The sequence below is a fragment of the Haliotis asinina genome, chromosome 5 (assembly GCF_037392515.1).
Source record: "Haliotis asinina isolate JCU_RB_2024 chromosome 5, JCU_Hal_asi_v2, whole genome shotgun sequence".
Lineage (NCBI taxonomy): Eukaryota > Metazoa > Mollusca > Gastropoda > Lepetellida > Haliotidae > Haliotis > Haliotis asinina.
This window is the reverse complement of record NC_090284.1, coordinates 73,062,451-73,082,664: the sequence shown is the minus strand read 5'-3', so window position 1 is coordinate 73,082,664 and position 20,214 is coordinate 73,062,451. Positions and strand designations below refer to the sequence as shown.

The window sequence follows — 20,214 nt, the reverse complement described above, 5'->3', positions numbered from 1 at the left end:
AACCAACCCATGCTAAGTAGGTGTATCAAAGACTCCAAACCAGGTGCACAAGGTGGGTAACTAAGGCACAATTTGGATCTTATCATCATTTTTCTCAACGTTCAGGTTGTTTCAATTGATTTTGTTCCGTGCAGTAATGTAAATGATAGCACTATATTCCCCTTGTTACTCTTTTTCTTTGTCCTATTGCCAGTGAAGTCAATTCATTGTTACACACTTTGCCCCATTTCTCAAAACGATCATAGCACTAAGACAGTCAAAAGTCTACATTAAAGTATTGGAGTTACGATCATCCTTGCACTACAGTCATTTTGAGGAACCGGTCCCTTGTCATAACATAAAATTCATTGTTATAATTCAAAACAGTATTTGGTACAGACGTGGGCTGCATTCTTGGTGACAATATATAATTATTAGACGTACTAACAGACAGAACATTGTTCAATCAACGGAAATGGACATATGTAATTATCTTGTCTTTGTACTGTGATTTTCATTTCACCACCTACCTGAATTACAGCCTTCTCTTCCCTGTCAAAGACCCCATTAGTTGTAAGTCTGCCAGTGGTGCTGTTGATCTTGAACTTTTCATAGTCTGGACTGGCAGAATTCAGGCTGTAGATGACCTCGGGGCCGACAGAACGAGCCGCTGCTTGAGCCACTAGAACCAACTGCTCTGCTGATGTACCCTGAGGCAGATGGTAGTATCAACACTGTTAAACCCTAAATACAAACTTGCTTGTTATTCATTGTCAGATTATATATCACTAAACTTTCACATTTTTCATTATTCAGTATCATACCTTTACTACTACATACAGATCACATGCAGACCATTACAGACTACATACAGACCTTGTACAGACCCTATACAGACCATGAAGAGTCTTTGACAAACCATGAACAGAATACATACAGACCATGTACCAGCTACAGACTACATACAGACCATGTACAACCATGTACAGACTTTATACAGATCATGTAGAGTCTTTGACAGACCATGTACAGTCTTTACAGACCACGAACAGACTACATACAGACCATGTACCAGCTACAGACTACATACAGACCATGTACAACCATGTAAAGACCTTATACAGATCATGTAGAGTCTTTGACAGACCATGTACAGTCTTTACTGACCACGAACAGACTACATACAGACCATGTACCAGCTTCATGTGCCGTTCTGGTGCAGCAATTGGCTTTCCAAGGGCTCCTCACTTACTGGGTTAGACCCGCTATCGGGTATGTGAGCCTTGTTACTTGTAGGATTAAACGAGCTTCCCCTTTCATATCAAGTTTATGTCCCGAGTGAAATAATTTTGGTCTGTCACGAGCTTTAGCGAGTGACAAACCAACATTATTTATTTGCCTCTACATAGCGTACGTTTTCCTGGAGTGAAGCGGTTGACATTCCAATCACCAATATGATGTATTAATCCGCGTTACATGGTTCTAGATAGGAAAGCAAAAATTGCTCGCTAAAGCTCGTGACAAACCAAAATTATTTCACGAGGGACATAAACTTGATATGAAAGGGGAACAAGTTTTGTATCCTATTTATTACCCACATTCTAAAAAGTGAAAATATCATTAAAATAAAGCAATTTTTGCTTTCCTATATAGAACCATGTAACACGGATTAATACATCATATTGGTGATTGGAATGTCAACCACTTCACTCCAGGAAAACGTACGCTGCGTAGAGGCAATGTATTTCCTATACGGCACCTAATCACAAGGAAATGAACAAATTAAGACAGAATCAAGTTGTAATCAAAATTTAATTCTTTTCAGTTGAGTATTTGTTTTGAAAAGCAAAAATATAATTCATCAAAACACTTGCGAAGTATAAATATTTTGAACTTGACTACATGACCTAAATCTTGCCTGAACGTCAGTCGGCCATCACTGTCGGGCTAGTCGTCATGTTGAGAAGTGTTCACAAAGAAGATTCTAGGGAGCATTTAATTAGGCGCGGCAAACTCAACAGCAAAGATGAATGTGAATAACAGGGAACTGTATGTCTCAAATAGTTGAGCTTAATGTCCTTCTTCGGAGGACGAGTTACTGTAAATAATTGGGCGACGCCTTCTCATCTCAGGTTGGAATTCCCACTTGTCAAGATTCGATGTTTATGTTGAAGACTCCACCGAAAATTGGGTCTGAAAACACAGCCTACAACCTCGAATGAAAACGATTTCAAGCCTATTGTGTTCAGATTCTGGGAAGTGCTTTTGGCCCCTACATAAGAAACCACGGGAGGCATGGCAGTGACAATATGTTTCTGCGGGAGGACGCAAATGGATGCGGTTGACAGTGGCAGTGATAGAGATACAAGAGTGCTGCTCATCTATTGATGTTGTGTGCTACTGTGCAGTCCTGACAACATACACGCAGAAGGTATTCAATCTCTTGATAACATTCACAACTCTTCCAACCAACTGTCCCTCAATTTTGACAAAATCAATAACTTTTACGGGCGACACCATATTTGTTTACACTCATGAGAGGCCTACTAGACGTATTTGTTTACGTATTTTTATAGATTGTTTTATTTTCATTTTTATTACAGAAACTTGAGTTGACATAGAATTGAAAATAATGCTAGTAACCACACGAAATGAAATAAATTTTATCTAATTCCATAGAAGTGTTTTCGCTTTACATGCTCTCAGGTGTGAAAACTTGAATGGAATGAGTGATGAAAGTAGTACCAGTAATGTATTAGCCAATCAAATCACTCGAAGTTGTTATGACACACATGCAACCAGTTATTGCTGCATACCAGTTATTGCTGCATACCAGTTATTGCTGCATACCAGTCATTGCCAACACCTGACTGTGGCGCTTGGACAGACAGCTTGACTTGTACTTCCGTTATACTTCACATCACAAAAGTGATAGGCTATGACAGTTAAAATCATTGTCAGTAGTTTACATTATAGAAGTTACAAATATGAATCCCATCGGAAGACTAGACCAAAACACTTTGGGGGATGTCACATGACCAATAGTGTGTTGACATGAAATTTCATAAATGAAGGGAATTGAATGAAAATCAACCTGGCTGTGTTTTGTATCTATGACATTACAGTTCAGTCCATAAAAACTGCAGATTTTTATTTGTCTAAGAATACCCATATTGCAAACAATCCCTAAACTCTGAATTGACCTATGTTTCCATCTCCCTTTTATAGAATCGACTGACACCATGCAGATGATACTGACAAAATGAAACGGGCAGTTTTCACCTTTATCTTTACGTTTTTTCCCAGAGACAAACAATATCAAGATTCAAACAAGTACTCAAAAAGTCAGCCTTGATAAGTTCAATCGGCAACATCTCCATATTCCCGTCAGCTTATGAGTTACATCAGCATCCACTAACATTCACAATGACAGCGAGTTTTGTTCTTTTAAATTTCTTTTTTTTAAAACAAATTCCAATCGTGAAATTTCTTCAATACGTCAAGGTTTGAAACACAATAGTTTTATTACCAAATTTATGTCACATCTGGTTGATAACATGAAAATTTCAGAAATGCTGATAACTGGTCATCTTAGTTGTTGGGAAAGCACATTATGCATTACCACGCTTCCAGTTGACCGCTTTTCAGAGAAAGTCGATCGAAGACTGTAAACAAGCAGGAATTGTTGTGAATGGCTAACCTATCATGAAGATAAATTTTGTTCCATTATGTTAAGAAACAATGAAGCAAATTGTTAAAAACCGTTGAAAACTGACGATACCTGGCCGCTAGGCAGTATGGTATTTATACTAGATTTAAACTAGTTTGGAGTTAGGTGGGGATTGTTGCTTCTAATTTATTTGACCTGTTTAAAACTTCCCTGATATTATATTTTTGTTTGGAGTTTGTTTCCTTTCGTAAATAAAATAGTGACGCTTTTTGTATATCCTGAGTTGCAAGGCTACATCTCATTACTGGGAAACGGCATGGAGAACTCTGCTTACGAATCGACAAGTTTATACCCAAAACTTACCTTCTTGTGCCAAACATGCAAGTTGGAATGGAAAACACACATTTAACATGAAGTTTTCACAAGAGAGAGAGAGAAAACCACTCCTGTTACACATGCTACAGATACATTGCATGCAACTACAACTACATAATGCAATATACATGCTACTTACATGCTACATGCATCCTACATACAGACTACATACCTCATCAATATAGTAGGGATCTCCAAGACGAGGAATGCTCCACTGGGGACGGCCATCATCCAGCTGTCCACTTCGCACGAAGATGACCACCTGTGTTTCGTTAAACAGAGATGGGGTGCCTCTGTCCTCTGCTCGGACGGTCACATTGAAGGGGCTGAAGGCAGACTGGTTCCGCAGGGAACTCTGAGTCAAGATGTACCCTGTGTTAGTGATGCGGAACAGGTTCCTGGCTGCAACGGAAATACTCAACAAGGTGAGGTGGTTAGATGTAAGGTGAGGTGGGGAGAGGTGGGGTGAGGTGGGGAGAGGTGGGGTGAGGTGTTTAGAGGTGAGGTGAGGTGAGGTGAGGTGGGGTGAGGTGGGGAGAGGTGGGGTGATGTGGGTAGAGGTGAGGTGAGGTGGGGTGGGTAGAGGTGGGTAGAGGTGGGGTGAGGTGGGGTGAGGTGGGGAGAGGTGGGGTGAGGTGGGTAGAGGTGAAAGTGGGTTTTGCATTCATTTCACTATTACTGCACCTCTATAGCAAAGTACACAGCTTAACAAGGTTTTCACTTTAGACTGTTGATGTCAACATATCTTGTGTATGTCCACTTACGATCAAACATTGAATAAACTATGTCTCCATTGATTCCAGCATCCCCATCTGTTGCTAGGATACGCCCAACACTCTGCCCTACGTTGTAATTCTCCACAACAAAGAATGGGTAGATGGGTGTGAACTGGGGAACATTGTCATTCACATCCGAAATAGTGATGGTCAGCTGAAAAAGAATGATGCCTAATTAATAATAATTATAATAATAATAAGTCGTCTTTTACAGCACAGTCTCCAAACACTGAGTGATTGCTCGCAGTGCTTTTGATAAGACATTGAATTATTGATTAGATTTTAATTAGATACATCATTGCAAGGCTTGTATGAGTATATATTGCTTCATGTGGCATTGATCAATATCCAATGTTAAAAAATAACAAAACTAGAACTTCTAGGTTATCTACATTCATACCACCACATGACACAACCACTTACAGCTGCACCTAATCAGCTGATTAAGAGAATACAGTGATTAGTATCCATAATTGAACCCTCCCTTCATCTCAAAATGCTGCTAAAGATATTCAAAATGAATGTTGAATCTGTTAAGCTTTTCTGTAAGAAAACTATAAATGACAAAAAAATATGAAAATACAAAAAACACTTATGGCTGCACCTAATCAGCTGATTAAGAGAATACAGCGATTAGTATCCATAATTGAACCCTCCCTTCATCTCAAAATGACACTAAAAATGAATGTTGAATCTGTTAAGCTTTTCTATAAGTATAACAAGAAATGACAAAAAAATATGAAAATAAAAAAAGAATAAAAATTATCAAAAAATAAATAACAAAAAACTGATAACAGGAGTTAATCTAATAAAATCTCTCAGGATATCCATCAGCTTTCAAACAAGCCTTAAAACCCATATTTTCAGACAAGCTTTTCTTCCCTGAATCTTCTCTCAACTTTGCACTGTGAGCCACGCTTTTAGCATGGAACTAGAGCTATACAAATGGACTGTCGTGTTATGTTATGTAATTCAATGGTACATAAAATACCAGAGGATAAGACTTACCGTAACAGATGTTTGTTTCCTGACCGTAGATGACTGATTGGTAGGATTATCAGAGGCAGTGATCAGAAGGTTGTAGACACTAACTGTCTCAAAGTCTAGATTGGCTGTTCGACTCACCAAGATCAAACCCTAGATGGACAAGTACAGAAAAATATAATGAGAGAGTGAACCTAACTGGATGTGCCAGCACAGACTTCCTGAAACAGTAGTTGCCCCTTCACCACCACCTCCTTGGAGTTATGAAAATATTAATGTACCTCCCAATGTTGATTCTAACAAAGACAACTTCCTAAGTTCCAACTAATATCCACGTCTCATTATTGCTCCAGTAACTGGCAATTCTGCAGTGAAATACAGTTTTATGACTGTAGATAAACCACTCATCAGAATTAACAAAGAGATATAAAGAGTTTACAAAAACTGAGCCCCGGCCTAGAGCTTTAACTTGTTAGATTACAGTTTAACCTAGAATGATTAGGATTTATTGGATTAGTTGGAAATTAGCTCAATAACATCAATCATGTTTTATTTCTGAAATAAGTTGTTAAAAGTACTTTGAATCAAAACATACATGAAGATCTATGAAAGGCTCATGAACATAAAAAACAAACTGGTTGCTGTATAAGGTTGCAGGTGCTCACAGTATCATAGATCTCGAAGTCTTGAGCACCCTGTCCTGAGAGTGAGTACACCACACGTCCAAAGCTGCCACTGTCCTTGTCTGTTGCTTTCACATACCCGACACTGAATGGGTACCGAGCTGACTCAGAAACAGTGAAGTCATAGCTAGGCTGCAGTAAAGAGGAAATATTGGATTAGTAGGTGGGTAACCCAATATCTCATCCTATCACTGACTCCTAGGAACTTGTCTGGAGATTTTCTTTGAGTTAGTTGACTGGGTGTGTTTCATTTGGTCAGTTTACAGTGGTGTGCCTTCTCGGATGTGTTGTCCAGTGTCAGTTTACTCAGGCCTGCTTCCTTGGGACAGCTTACTGAGGACCGTTTACTGTGGTCTGTTTACTGGGGCCTGTTTCCTTGGGTCTGTCAAAGACCCAGTTTATGGGTGTTTGTTCAAAATGGTGAATGAGGTAGGGGTGCATGCTAACTCTATTTACTGGGAGTGAAATTATTTGTGAATATCATTGTAAGGTTCCATGCATGGATGTTGGCAGTAACACTCTCAAACTGCAACAATTAGAATATTGACTTGGGATGAATGTTGAGGCTGAACCACAAGTACACAAAATGGATGAGGAAAACATCTTCCTCACCAAGTTACTTCAAGAGCCAACTCAACAAAGAATAGACATACTTCTTACCTACTGTATTCAGTCTCGTACACTCACCAATACAAACTGTGGACTGTTGTCATTATCATCCCGTACTTCCACTATGACACTAGTGCGAGCAGTCCGGTTGGGACTGGCTCGAGCTATGATGTCAATATTCAGCCTTCGGTCTCCATCATCATAGTCAAGAGCTCTTGTCAAAGATACCTGGCCTGAAACACAATCATATGTTCCTCAGGACCTGGATCATTCTGTTCCAAATAAGGTAATAAAGTAATTCATACTGATCACCCCAAAACGTGATGACAAAATGAATATGATTATTCCCACAGTGCCATACTAGATGACCAGTGCCTATAACCAGCAATCAAATACACTACTCAAACAAACATACAGTCCTAGCACATCGCTATTGCTAATCTGTCATGCCATATAAAGTTGAAGGCCAGAAAACAGCTGTTTATTGTTGTACCTCTGTCAATCCTGGCTTCATTGTAAACAAGTGATAGACTGACAACACATGCGAAGTGATGTACCTCTGTCAGTCCTGGCTTCATTGTTAACAAGTGAGTCAGATTTTAGCTTATGAATATTCATGAGGTACACAGTTCCTACTGAAGACACTCATAAATAATGTCGCCTATAACAAGATGTTTTCACCTGTAGCTTATGTATGAACTGCTTGTGTGTTTACAGAACTTTTGACCATTCAAGTGATCAACATATTGGATATGATGTTCACTGACCATCGATCAGAGAGTCGATGGTGAACTTGCGTTAATGGTCATCATTGAATGGGAACATAGCTCTGCCTTGTCAACTGCAGAACATTCCAGACAGACATCATTAAGAATTAGTGACAGCAAGTTGGCATCGCCTTGCTGCATTCATAGCAAATCAAATCCCTAATTCTAAGAAAGCCAGATTACTACAACATGTGATGGTTTGGAACTTTGTGACAGAATAATGTGACAATGGTACTAACCAGTGACTCTATCTACTTTCAAATAGTTGTTGGGATCGCTGTTCTCTACTTCAACATAGTCTTGGAGGAGGCAGTTTCCACAGGCTGGGTCGCGTGCAGCGACAGTCGTGATGACGTAGTTTTCCTGCTTTCCCTCTGTCACGGAGAAGTAGTACCTTGCTGGGGTGAAGTAGATGGTGGAGATGTTGGTGCCTAGAATTGTCACAAGAACAGAAGCTGGAAGAAAACAAAACATTGTCAATATTCTGTCATCAATGAAACATGAATATAAAGCATTTGTGAGTTTTAAAAGGTGAATGCCTACTGTCTAACTCAGAAGCCTTTAACATATCATAAACACTGAACTGAGCATGTACCCAGTGGTTTTAACCTTTTTCAGTTTTTGCATTTCTAAGTTTGTTTCTTCACAAGAACTTAAATTCATTTCTGGTTAAAACACTATATCATGGTCAGCTTAAAATTTTCAAGCAGACAATATTTACTAACAACTAATATCAAAATGCCCATTAAGGCCGTTTAGGACTGGTGAGCTAACAAAAGAAGATTTCTGCCTTACTTGAGGCTGTTTGTCTTAATGTCCCTTCTGCATTGAGATCTCGGACAAGGATGTTGAAAGAGATCTCAGCCGCAAGTTCTCTCCGGAGAGTGCTGTTGGTTGTGATGAGTCCTGATATCGGATCTACTGCAAATGCATACTGAAAGTAGAGATGAACAAGTGAGTGAGTGAGTGAGTGAGTTTAGTTTTACGCTGCACTGAGTGTTATTCCAGCTATATGGCAGTAGTCTGTATATAATTGAGTCTGGATCAAATATTCCAGTGATCAACAGCTTGAGCATTGATTTAAGCGGCTGGGAACTGATGACATGTCAACCAAGTCAGTGAGGCTGACCACCTGATCCCATTAGTCCTCTTAAGACAAGCATAGGTTACTTAAGATCAATTCTAACTGCAAACTTGATATCTCCAGGGTACACATTCCGATAACTCTCCACTATACGCTGGCTGCATCTCGATGAATTTATTACCCCCCTCTGCTGGCTCTGCATGCTCACAGCAGCCAATGAGCTAAGCCACCGTTACAACCAAGCTTGCCAGTGGCAACATAGACAGCGGTTGTAAAGGAATCTGTAAAGGATGACTCAGATTTTGGGAAATTCATACAGACAAATTGACAGGTCCAGATCTTTTTACAAATATGCAGAACCTCCTTCTACATTTTTTCAGAGTACCTCTGCATCATTTGTGTTGCTGATTTTAATCGGTTACATAATTTGAAAAGTGAAAATGAGCTGTGAATGGTCTCTCAAAATTCCAGCGTAAACACCTGATTTGATAAAAAGCCAGCCAAGGGAGGTAATAAATTCATCAGGCTGAACCATAGATGCATCCAGGGTATAATGGAGAGTATGCCCTGGAGATATCGAGGGTGTTCTAACTGTTTCCCTGATGGTAAGTACAGTAAAACGCCATTGTCGTGGGGACCATAGGAACAGCTCAACGTATCTGAGCGTTCGGCACATCTGTCAGCATAGAAATAAAGATAAATAAAAGGAAATAGGCAGGGACCAAGAGATGGTTCAATACAACCGAGAATTCATCTCTGTCTAGTTCGAGACACTGGGGTTTGACCGTACCGTAATATCATATTTAAAGTTAAAAGACATTTTAAACATTTATGGGGATATCAAACTAATGTATATTCTTAGCATTAAAATATTCTTATAAAGTGCAGGTCATTAGAGGCCAACCCTGAAGTCAAATAACTGTCTGGGGATACTGTTGCCTCCAGTATTGCGGGCCTCCATGGTACTTGTAGGGATGGAGTATTGAAGCTCACTGGTGCTGTCCTCATCTGTTGCAGTCAGATGCAACACGCTGCTGCCAATTGGAGTTGCTGCAACAAGGGACAAAGCACATTAATAGTTGCTGCAACAAGGTACAATGCACACTATTAGTTGCTGCAACCAGGCGCAACATTCACTAATAGTTGTTGCAACAAGGGACAAAGCACATTAATAGTTGCTGCAACAAGGTACAAGGCACACTATTAGTTGCTGCAACCAGGGGCAACATTCACTAATAGTTGTTGCAACAAGGAACAAGGTACACTAGTTCCACACATGACTGTGAGGACATACACATGATACTACAGCATGTACAGCCATGATTCACTTGCCACAGAGAAGCCAATATACCGGATTACCTTCAGAGATGCTGGTGACATAGAACTGTTGCTGGAACTTGGGAGCCTTGTTGTTGGCATCTAGTAGGTTGACAATGACAATGGTTGATCCTGTCCTCGGAGGACTACCAGAGTCAATAGCAAACACCTGAATATAGAATATACATTGACAGAAACTGCTGACAGAAACTGTTTCAGAACAGCATCACAACAGTGCACTGACAATCCATGCAGTTTATGTGGCAATACACGTCTAGGATAAAGCTGCTGGCATGACTGGATGTCAGACTGTTCAAGTGAGTCTTGTTAAATGTCGCACTCAGCAATATTTCAGTTATATGGTATCGGTATTTGAATAAACAGATCTAACCTGACAATCTGGTGACTGACATCATGAGAACAATGCCAAGCACTTGTGATACAATGACATGCATAAAAGGTTGTTCAAAATCCAGTTCTAATCCAGGTCCCACTAGCACAGAACAATCTTAGTACTGTGTTTATTGTAAATCCTTAAGATCTTCTGCTGCAATCGCCATAACCTTGCTCTAAGCAATTGTAGGCTAAGATCATTGTAAGTTGCAATCAAAAGTTGTTTAACACAGTCTCATTATCACTATTTCTTATGAGGGAGGTGTGCCAAGAGGGGAACAGCCAGGCCGTATGATCACCAAGTGCCGACAAATTTATTGATTTATCCTTTCTTGCACACCTGGCTGTTCTTCTCTTTGACATTCTCTTTTAATTCTTATGGCATAAATTCTGCAAAAAATTCTCAGTGTTGGTCTGATCTTTCAATTGGGATCAGAGTTTCACTGAGTATTATGTTTATTAGTTTTGAGTTAAGATTGCAATTCATCAGTTGTCTTTTGATCCAAACGGACTGTAAGATTGATGATCTTCATTGAATTAAGGTGAGTGAATGAGTGAATGAAGTTTGTACTGACAAGCACATAAAGCAGGTGACACCAAGAATAGGCTTGTCACAGAAGAGGCGACACTGTTTAGTACAAGGCTGACATGGCTCACAACAACAGTGTCCATGTAACAGCAGAAAACAAGGGGGGTTCCAGATCATCAAACCAAGATGACAAACAGCCTGGAACAATATTTAAGTTATATACAGTTGCTTGAGAATGTAAAGACAGCTTATCTGTGTTCGGCAAATGATAGCTAAGGATAGATATTAGAAGGAAGCCAAAGTAAAATGATTCTACCATTACTCACAACCATGTTGTAGATAGGAAAGTCATTGAAGTCAAAATCAGCCTTGTTGCTGACTGTGATCAAACCACTGGTGTTGCTAATGTCAAAGTGTTCCCGACCTCCTGACTGAATTGTGTACCGAAACTCTCCATTCCTTCGGCTGTCGGCGTCAGATGCAATCACATTCACAACAGATGTACCTGTTTCAACAAACAAATTTTTCTTGAATATGTCATTGTTATTCCTTCATAAAAATGTGAAGAATTTGTCTGTGGTTCACTGGCAGCATGGATGTTTAGTCTAATCATGTGTAATAAATATGTATAATCAACGCAACACACATGCTATATTACACATGGTTACTATAAGATGATATGTTGGTGTGTCAGGAATGTTGATAGCCAGAGGTGACCATGAGTAATAACTGAAGCATTATGGCTTTTTGTGAAAAACTATGCAATTTCATTCATGATATGAAATATCATGCTCATGTACTAACAGTTGAGAACGCATTTCAAACCAGATTTTAGTGTTTTCTGTACAACAGTGTCTTTATGATTAGTATGTATTGGCTAGAAACCATTTATTGCCACATATCAGTTACTTTCAACATCTGGCTGTAGCGCTTGCACAGACAGCTTGATTTTAAATCTCAGAGAGTATCGCTTTTGAGATGTGTCAAGGTGTGAAATACTACAGAAGCACAAGTCAAGCTGTCTGTGCAAGCGCTACAGCCAGGTGTTGGTGATAACTGGATGCTAGTTAGTAGGGATGAAGGACATCTGGATAAGAAATGCCAAAGAACTCCCTTCAGTTGATGTCAGCAAAATGAGGATGCATAGTACTACTTGGGTGAAACAAAACAGCACTAAAGTGCTGGCAAACCAATCTTATACTCATTCGCATTGGATTCTGGTAGAAGAGGCACAGCTCTGCCCACTACTGAGTCAACTGATCCTGACACAACAGGGTTTGGTTGACCACCGCCACTTACCTGGCTGAGCCATTTCACTGATGTTGGCAGAATATGATCCCCTCACAAAAATTGGTGAGTTGTTGTTCTCATCCTGAGAGATAGAAATTAGAGTCAATGTAATAATCATTCCAACATGGCATGTTGATGACATATAATATCTCCCGTACCTCACCCTTGCCACCAAGGATACAGACTGAACCAAGCACATGGCATGTTGATGACATATAATATCTCCCGTACCTCACCCTTGCCACCAAGGATACAGACTGAACCAAGCACATGGCATGTTGATGACATATAATATCTCCCGTACCTCACCCTTGCCACCAAGGATACAGACTGAACCAAGCACATGGCATGTTGATGACACATACTATCTCCCATATCTCACCCTTGCCACCAAGAATATAGACTGAATCAAGCACATAGCATGTTGATGACACATAACATCTCCCGTATCTCACCCTTGCCACCAAGAATACAGACTGAACAAAGCACATGCCATGTTGATGACACATAACATCTCCCATATCTCACCCCTGCCACCAAGAATACAGACTGAACCAAGCACATGGCATGTTGATGAAACATACTATCTCCTGTATCTCACCCTTGCCACCAAGGATACAGACTGAACCAATCACACAGCACAGTTAAGGTGGGTCAGACACCTGACCAATGGAGGTCAAAGTCATTTGTGGTAGACTGGCATTGGGGTGGCCTAGTGCATTAAGCTTTTGCTTGTCATGCCAAAGAACCAGGTTCAATTCTCCAAATGGGTGCAATGTGTGCAGCCCATTTCTGGTGTCCCCCTGCTGCAATATTGATCTAATATTGCAAAAAGAGGCGTTAAACCCCACTCACTCACTCATTTGTGGTCAAATGCAAACTGTAAGCTTGTCTTTCATGCCATTATAATAACAAATGATCAAGCTCCTGTGAGAATTTGTCTTTCTACAATTTGTCAAATCAGCCTGCAATATTTCAAGCAGACAACTTTATCACCATACACTAAAGGATTTTTCACGATCAGTGACTGTGATATGATATTGTTCCTGTCTAAACTTTTCATATGAAAGACAACAGTTCAAAACACTGAAAGGTACCATTTATACCTTGATAATTAGTGTTCAAACTGAGGTTTATGACTCAGTCCCAGTATATTCAAATCTCTGTCCCATCAAATATCTAGATATATCAATAGAGAGAAGAGAAGAGAGACAAACTTTACCTGTACATCCACCCTGACTGTCATGTTGACGTACTGTGGTGGGTTCCCATTGTCAGAAGCCTGGATCACCACTTCAAAGCTGCAGAAAAATAAGCAACACTTCAATATCCACCTTTACAATGTCTATCTGTAATGTAGTATTCCATGTGATCAAATCCTTCATGACGCTGTGACAGTATCGTCTGCCAGACGCTTGTTTTAACCACCAAAGTGACATGAAATATCACACATATTTGGATGGTTTATCCTACTAGATTTTTAAACTCTGGAGGATATTTATAAATACTCATAGGGAAAGCACCTTACTAATATTTCATGGATTTTTGCCTTGGAATTTCAATAATGGTTGTTCTGAGAACTTTGCAAGAGGAATTGTGAGAGATATTGTCTGAGCAAAATGTTGGATTGTCTTGTCTGGACAAGACACATATATCTTTAGACATTCCATCCATATACCACACCGTCAGCTCACCGTCCATTGCTTGGTGTCTCATCATAGTCGATATAGCTGGCAAGAGTGAGATTGCCTGTATTTGGGTCCACACGAAATGCATTGTTACGTGTGTTTCCAGCTATTATCCTGTATGTGATAACACCAGAAGGGTCTTCATTATCACGTGCCTGGAAACAAATAACCACTTATATACTTGACAAGTTCTTTGGCCTCATCAAGGTTAAGATACACCAAAACAACTGTACATTTCCATCGGTCTGACTCTTTGGAAACCTTATCACCTGAAGAAGTATTTGATATATGTAGCATATAGTGGAGTCTGTACATCTTCACCATGGACTTCTGCTGACAAAGTTAACATCTTTGGTCATGTGAAAAAGTCCCTGAAGTTCAGATCAGACGTTCCATCAGGGGACAGTCTTAAAGCAACTGCATTTACATTTTGGTATAAACAGACATTTGTGAAGTCTTAATTATTCAACCAGAGCAGAGCACTGCCAAGGAATGGTTGGCAAGCAATTATAATCCTTTTTTACAACAATCTTTGAGCAGTACTCTAAACTACTAGATTTCACTCGATTTGCACATTCACCTTTACTACTACAGCTGGGCGGAGGTTGAGTGATGTTTCCTGAGCATATGTCTGATAAATAGCTCTTTCTGGGATTGGAGGTTCATCGTTAATGTTTGTGACGTTAATGGTGAGAGTTGTTGAGGTCTCACGGGCAGGGTTGCCTCCATCTTTAGCATTAACAAGGATTTGAAACACCCTTTGTGTCTCATAGTCCAGTGCTTTACTCAGAGTCAGGGACCCTGTGGTTTCATTAATCAAGAATCTGTAATAGAAGTAATCACAGCATGGGTAATACACTGTAGTGTTGAATCTCTCCGTCAAAGCTGAAACATCTAGCATAATTATAATCCGGGAAACAATTTGTTTAGTTGATGCCAGCACTAACATGAAAATCTGGAGGAGGGGCCACCCTGTGGTTAAAGCTCTGGCTCTTCATGTTGAAAACCTGGGTTCAATTCTTCCATTGCGAACCATGTGTGAAAAAACATTTCTGGTGTCCCCTGCCATGCTCTTGCTGGAATATTGCTAAAAGTATATGGAACCCAATTTACTCACTCAAACAAATCATGGGACTCAAGATAGTTGTGTCACTACTACACTATATGGGATGACAAGAGCACATCAGAAACACATGATTGTGCAATTATCAGCTCCAAACTAACACTTGTAGCTTTTACCAAGGTAATAATCTTGACATGCATCACTCCTTACCTTTCTCCAACATTAAATGTTGAGGGTGACACCAATGACACTCAGGTCAAGACATAAGCTCAGTCAGATGAGCTGAAACTATACTTAATATATCACTGAAACAGTTTGATTTATATTTGTGTTGTGGGTGAGTGAGTTTAATTTTGCAACACTTTCAGCAATAATCCAGCAACACCAGGGGACACCAAAACTGGGTTCACACATTGTATCCATTTCCAGAATCGAACCTGAGTGTTCAGTGCGATGAGTGAACCACTAGCCTACCCCACTACCTCACTTACGTTGTGAAGCTTATGTTGAAAATTAAGTTATATCATATCACTCTTACTGGTCATTTCCAGTTCCTCGTAAAGTGTACTGGACATTTCCATTGTCTCCTTCATCTCTGTCAACTGCCTAAAACATACAAAAATTCAAACTGGTGTGTCATTCTGATAAATTCTGGCACATCTATAAATGGAGAAAACAGTTGTGAAGAGGACTAAATTTTGCTTTAACCAAAATGAGATATGCAATAAAGAACTTTTCAAATCATTATGTCAACTTGAAATGCTACATAAATGACAACTGATAATGTTCAGGGGTAATACATAGCAGGGAACCAGGGCGGCTTCCTGATAGTATTGAAACTATACCTGTATTGTAGCTATGTAAGTGCCCACTGGTGCATTTTCAGGTAGTGTATACAAATACTGAGAAGAAGTGAACTGCGGGGAGTTATCATTCAGATCCTGGAGGAAGATGTTCACAGTCGCTGTGCTGGTTTTAGGATTAGCATCCGACTCACGTGCTTCTATCTGATTAAACAGAACAAATACACCATTGTAACATTAATTCCACTGGTACTATGTACATAAAAACAGATTAACATCCGACTCACGTGCTTCTATCTGATTAAACAGAACAAATACACCATTGTAACATTAATTCCACTGGTTCTATGTACATAAAAACAGATTAGCATCCGACTCACGTGCTTCTATCTGATTAAACAGAACAAATACACCATTGTAACATTAATTCCACTGGTTCTATGTACATAAAAACAGATTAGCATCCGACTCACGTGCTTCTATCTGATTAAACAGAACAAATACACCATTGTAACATTAATTCCACTGGTTCTATGTACATAAAAACAGATTAGCATCCGACTCACGTGCTTCTATCTGATTAAACAGAACAAATACACCATTGTAACATTAATTCCACTGGTTCTATCTACATAAAAACAGATTAACATCCGACTCACGTGCTTCTATCTGATTAAACAGAACAAATACACCATTGTAATATTAATTCCACTGGTACTATGTACACAAAAACAATGATTAAAGAGGTAACTGAAAATCATTTAGTTCAGGTAAACAGCAGAATTTCTGCGAACGTCTTGCACTCACAACAACTCTCTGGAATCTCAGGCTTGGAGTGTCATAATCAAGCAGTGAGGCATTGATGACAAGCAGGTTGACAGCAACATTCCCAGACACTTCCTCCTCAGGGAAGATCTTGAATGTGTTTTGTGACTGATCGACTATTACCACAGTGTACTTGGCATTGCTGGGCTGAAACAAATATAAATACAAACCCATGAGTATTCATCAACACTGAAATGAAATTCATCATATACACATTTCTGAAATTATGACCATACTATCAAAGGCACAACTTCACCAACTTCTGACAATATTTTGGCACATATTATAGATTCTGGGGCATATTCACCCACTGCTGCTTCCTATTGATGCAATAAAACACTTATCATCAATAACAACTTGCCTTAAAGGTCACATGCAACCAAAAAATCAAACATAATTAAAACACATTTATCACTTATTCATGACATATACTATACATTGATGCTTTTGAAAAAAACAAATAAACACAATTATAAGCGTACAATCGCGATTCAAAAGTGCAATAATTTGTACTTGGGCTTACTTCCCCCGAAACGAAGCCCTCGGGAGACCGAACCCAGTCATAGCGGATGGATATGCACTCAAGTGTAACGACGGCTTCCGATTGGCTGTTTCATTTGCTGATATGCTGAGGGCTGATTGTGTGTACAGAAAGATGATCTGTTTGATGGGCATTTTAGAAGTATAGCCAGTCACAAGAAAGTAAGATTCTTTATGGATAACAACTTCTTTTTGTGTACTTGATGCGTCGTTTCAGTATGGATTCATATACTGTTGTCAAACAAAATCATATACACGAAAAGAAGTCGTTATCCATGAAGAATGTTTATACAGATGTTGGGTTTAGAAAATACATGTTCTTTGAATTTGCGCTCGATCCAATAAAAAATCATGTCAGTAGAGATGGTAAACTACTGCGTGGCTGGAATCTGTCATTCGTCCAAGTACAAAGCAGGGCTTGAAACTGACAAGAGTTTGCACATGTTTCCATCAGATCCAGTCATCCGAAAAAAGTGAATGTAGTTTGTTTGCAACCCACAGACATAAAAACATGTCATGTGTATCACACGTGCCTAATTACATAATGTGGCAGACACGGGACTCGGGTGCACGAGTCATAAATCAACTTATTTTCTTTATGTCGTATAGTCTGATAGGTGTTAAGTTCAAATTGCATTTGGTCAATGATTAAAGCTGTGTATTGCATGCTGTCTTTAGCAGACAGGCAGGCAGAATATAGGTGTGAATAAACCAGACACTGAGCTTTCTCTGAGACAGAGACTGCTTACCACAATCAACAAGTTGTTTTACGTAAACGAGTAGATTATTTACTTGTTTATGTACACAACCAAGATTAGACTACTGCTCACGACCTCAGACACTGGTCATGCATACTGTTTCAAGCTCCGCGAACCTATTCACTGCGCATGCGTTATGGACGCAGCGCAGCACAGCTGTTGAAACCAGTTTTCCCCCCAGCGCTGGGGGGAATTTAGTGAAACGTTTGAACTCCGATTTCGCGGGCTTTTTTTTCATCGCGTTTTTTTCCACTTTATAGGTTGAATTGGCATTTTTTATGGTTTGTTTCAGTAAGTGCATACCGAAAGGTACCAGAATCTGCAAAGTTGTGTTTTACGTTGCATGTGACCTTTAAATGAATATTTGAAACTTCAAAGTGAATGGTTTCCAGAGAACACTTGCCATGCAAGGAATGTAAACATTCGCTCCGTACATCAAACACTGTCACATGCACTTTGTTGGTGTATCTATGCGTTTGCTTGAAATAATGTTTCGCCATCAGAGGGCATGAGAGTTGATTTATTGCATTAGTTAATTCAAACTTTGTAATTTAATATTGTAAACTAAATTCATTCAAACTTTGTAATTTAATAATGTAATCTAACTACTCAATTTTGTTTAAATAAATCTGTTTTTTTTAAAATAAATCATACGGCAGCGTCCCTGGGGGATGATAGCTATCATTATAGAGATAAATGTATCATTCATTCTTAGAAAGTGTTGTGTGAAATAGTGGTTTCAACAGAAAAAGGAAAGGATTTCAATGACACTCACATCATCCCTGTCCGTAATCTGCATGTCGAGGTCGGGGATCTGGAAGTTGCTCTGTGCATTACTGTCTATCTCTGCCAGAGTAACATTGTATGTGGACTTAGAGAATGAGGGAATGTTGTCATTTTCATCTAGGATGTCCACTTGAACAAAGGAGTCTTGCCTTGAATTTGTTTCTGTACCATTGTCTAATTCCACAGCCTCCATGAAACACACAAAGTCAAGACTGATAACTCTAAACGCTGGGCTGAGATTTTAAAAGCATGTAGAATGATCATACATAACTAAAATGCCAATTATCAGTGCCAAGTGAATGAATGGTGTTGAGAATTACTGAAATGAACAAACATAAAGATGTTATCACATCTAATAATCACTTCAGGAAAAAAATTAAAATTTTCACATTCATCAATTGTTAAGCTGCATTTCCTTTTCAAATGTGTGATCCTTGTAGCAAACACTATGTGTGATCTTTGCAGCAAACACTATGTGTGATCTTATTTTTATGCCCACCTCAACTTCGAACCTGTATGTGCCAAGTAGGGTCTCTCGATCAATGGGTGCATTGACAATGACAGCAGCACGGTAGATACTGCTGTCGTCAGGGTCCGGCAGTGATGGCCCAAGACGAAACAGGCCAAGAGTATCTGCAATACAGGACTCTCAATATCAACAACAAGCCAAGAGTGTCTGCAACACAGGCCCCTCAATATCAACAACAAGCCAAAGAGCATCTACAACACAGGACTCTCAATATCAACAACACATTTTGATATAATTTAGAATAATAACTCTTGGTCATGCATTTATTTGCTTGTTCATTACATTCATTCCCGTAGCAACATTAAGCTATAAATAAGGGACTCACCATTCTTTATTTTAATCCTGACTGGTCTGGAACTACCCTCATCTCCATCACGGGCTCCAATTTTCAGCTGCACAGATGTGTTCTGGAGAAACATCAATTAAGCCACAATGTATCCAGGGTGGTATGTCTGTGGGCGTATCAGTGGGTATGTCAGTGGGTGTATCAGTGAGTTCAGTGGGTGTATCAGTGGGTGTTCCAGTGGATCTGATAGTGGGTACATCAGTGAGTATATCAGCTGTTCTGGCAGGTACACCAAGATGACTTGTTACATCTTATCAATGTTGAGAATCAAACCCATATGTTCATTGAGACAATTAAACATTTCCCCCACATGACTACACCAACAGCCACAAAAGGCCTAAAATGCTCTCAGTAATTTGCTTTTGGACTAACTAGGATCAAATTTAGTATGATATTGAATTTAGTGAACATATAATCAAT

General features: G+C 39.4%; 1 protein-coding gene across 1 annotated transcript in view; it reads right to left on the bottom strand.

Moving 5' to 3' along the window:
• The window catches only part of LOC137285235 (cadherin-87A-like), a 38,658-nt gene that overhangs the window by 6,727 nt on the left and 11,717 nt on the right, over nt 1-20,214 (bottom strand). Inside the window, exons 11-31 of the mRNA XM_067817534.1 lie at nt 19,774-19,855; nt 19,419-19,552; nt 18,909-19,106; nt 16,818-16,982; nt 16,053-16,214; nt 15,746-15,813; nt 14,725-14,968; nt 14,151-14,299; nt 13,679-13,757; nt 12,466-12,538; nt 11,493-11,671; nt 10,287-10,413; nt 9,832-9,977; nt 8,639-8,777; nt 8,083-8,298; nt 7,155-7,309; nt 6,450-6,599; nt 5,809-5,937; nt 4,789-4,954; nt 4,197-4,426; nt 510-689 (exon numbers count right to left, since the gene is read on the bottom strand). Of these exons, the coding sequence (XP_067673635.1) occupies nt 510-689; nt 4,197-4,426; nt 4,789-4,954; nt 5,809-5,937; nt 6,450-6,599; nt 7,155-7,309; nt 8,083-8,298; nt 8,639-8,777; nt 9,832-9,977; nt 10,287-10,413; nt 11,493-11,671; nt 12,466-12,538; nt 13,679-13,757; nt 14,151-14,299; nt 14,725-14,968; nt 15,746-15,813; nt 16,053-16,214; nt 16,818-16,982; nt 18,909-19,106; nt 19,419-19,552; nt 19,774-19,855 (3,171 nt within the window). The remainder of the gene's footprint in view (nt 1-509; nt 690-4,196; nt 4,427-4,788; nt 4,955-5,808; nt 5,938-6,449; nt 6,600-7,154; nt 7,310-8,082; nt 8,299-8,638; nt 8,778-9,831; nt 9,978-10,286; nt 10,414-11,492; nt 11,672-12,465; nt 12,539-13,678; nt 13,758-14,150; nt 14,300-14,724; nt 14,969-15,745; nt 15,814-16,052; nt 16,215-16,817; nt 16,983-18,908; nt 19,107-19,418; nt 19,553-19,773; nt 19,856-20,214) is intronic.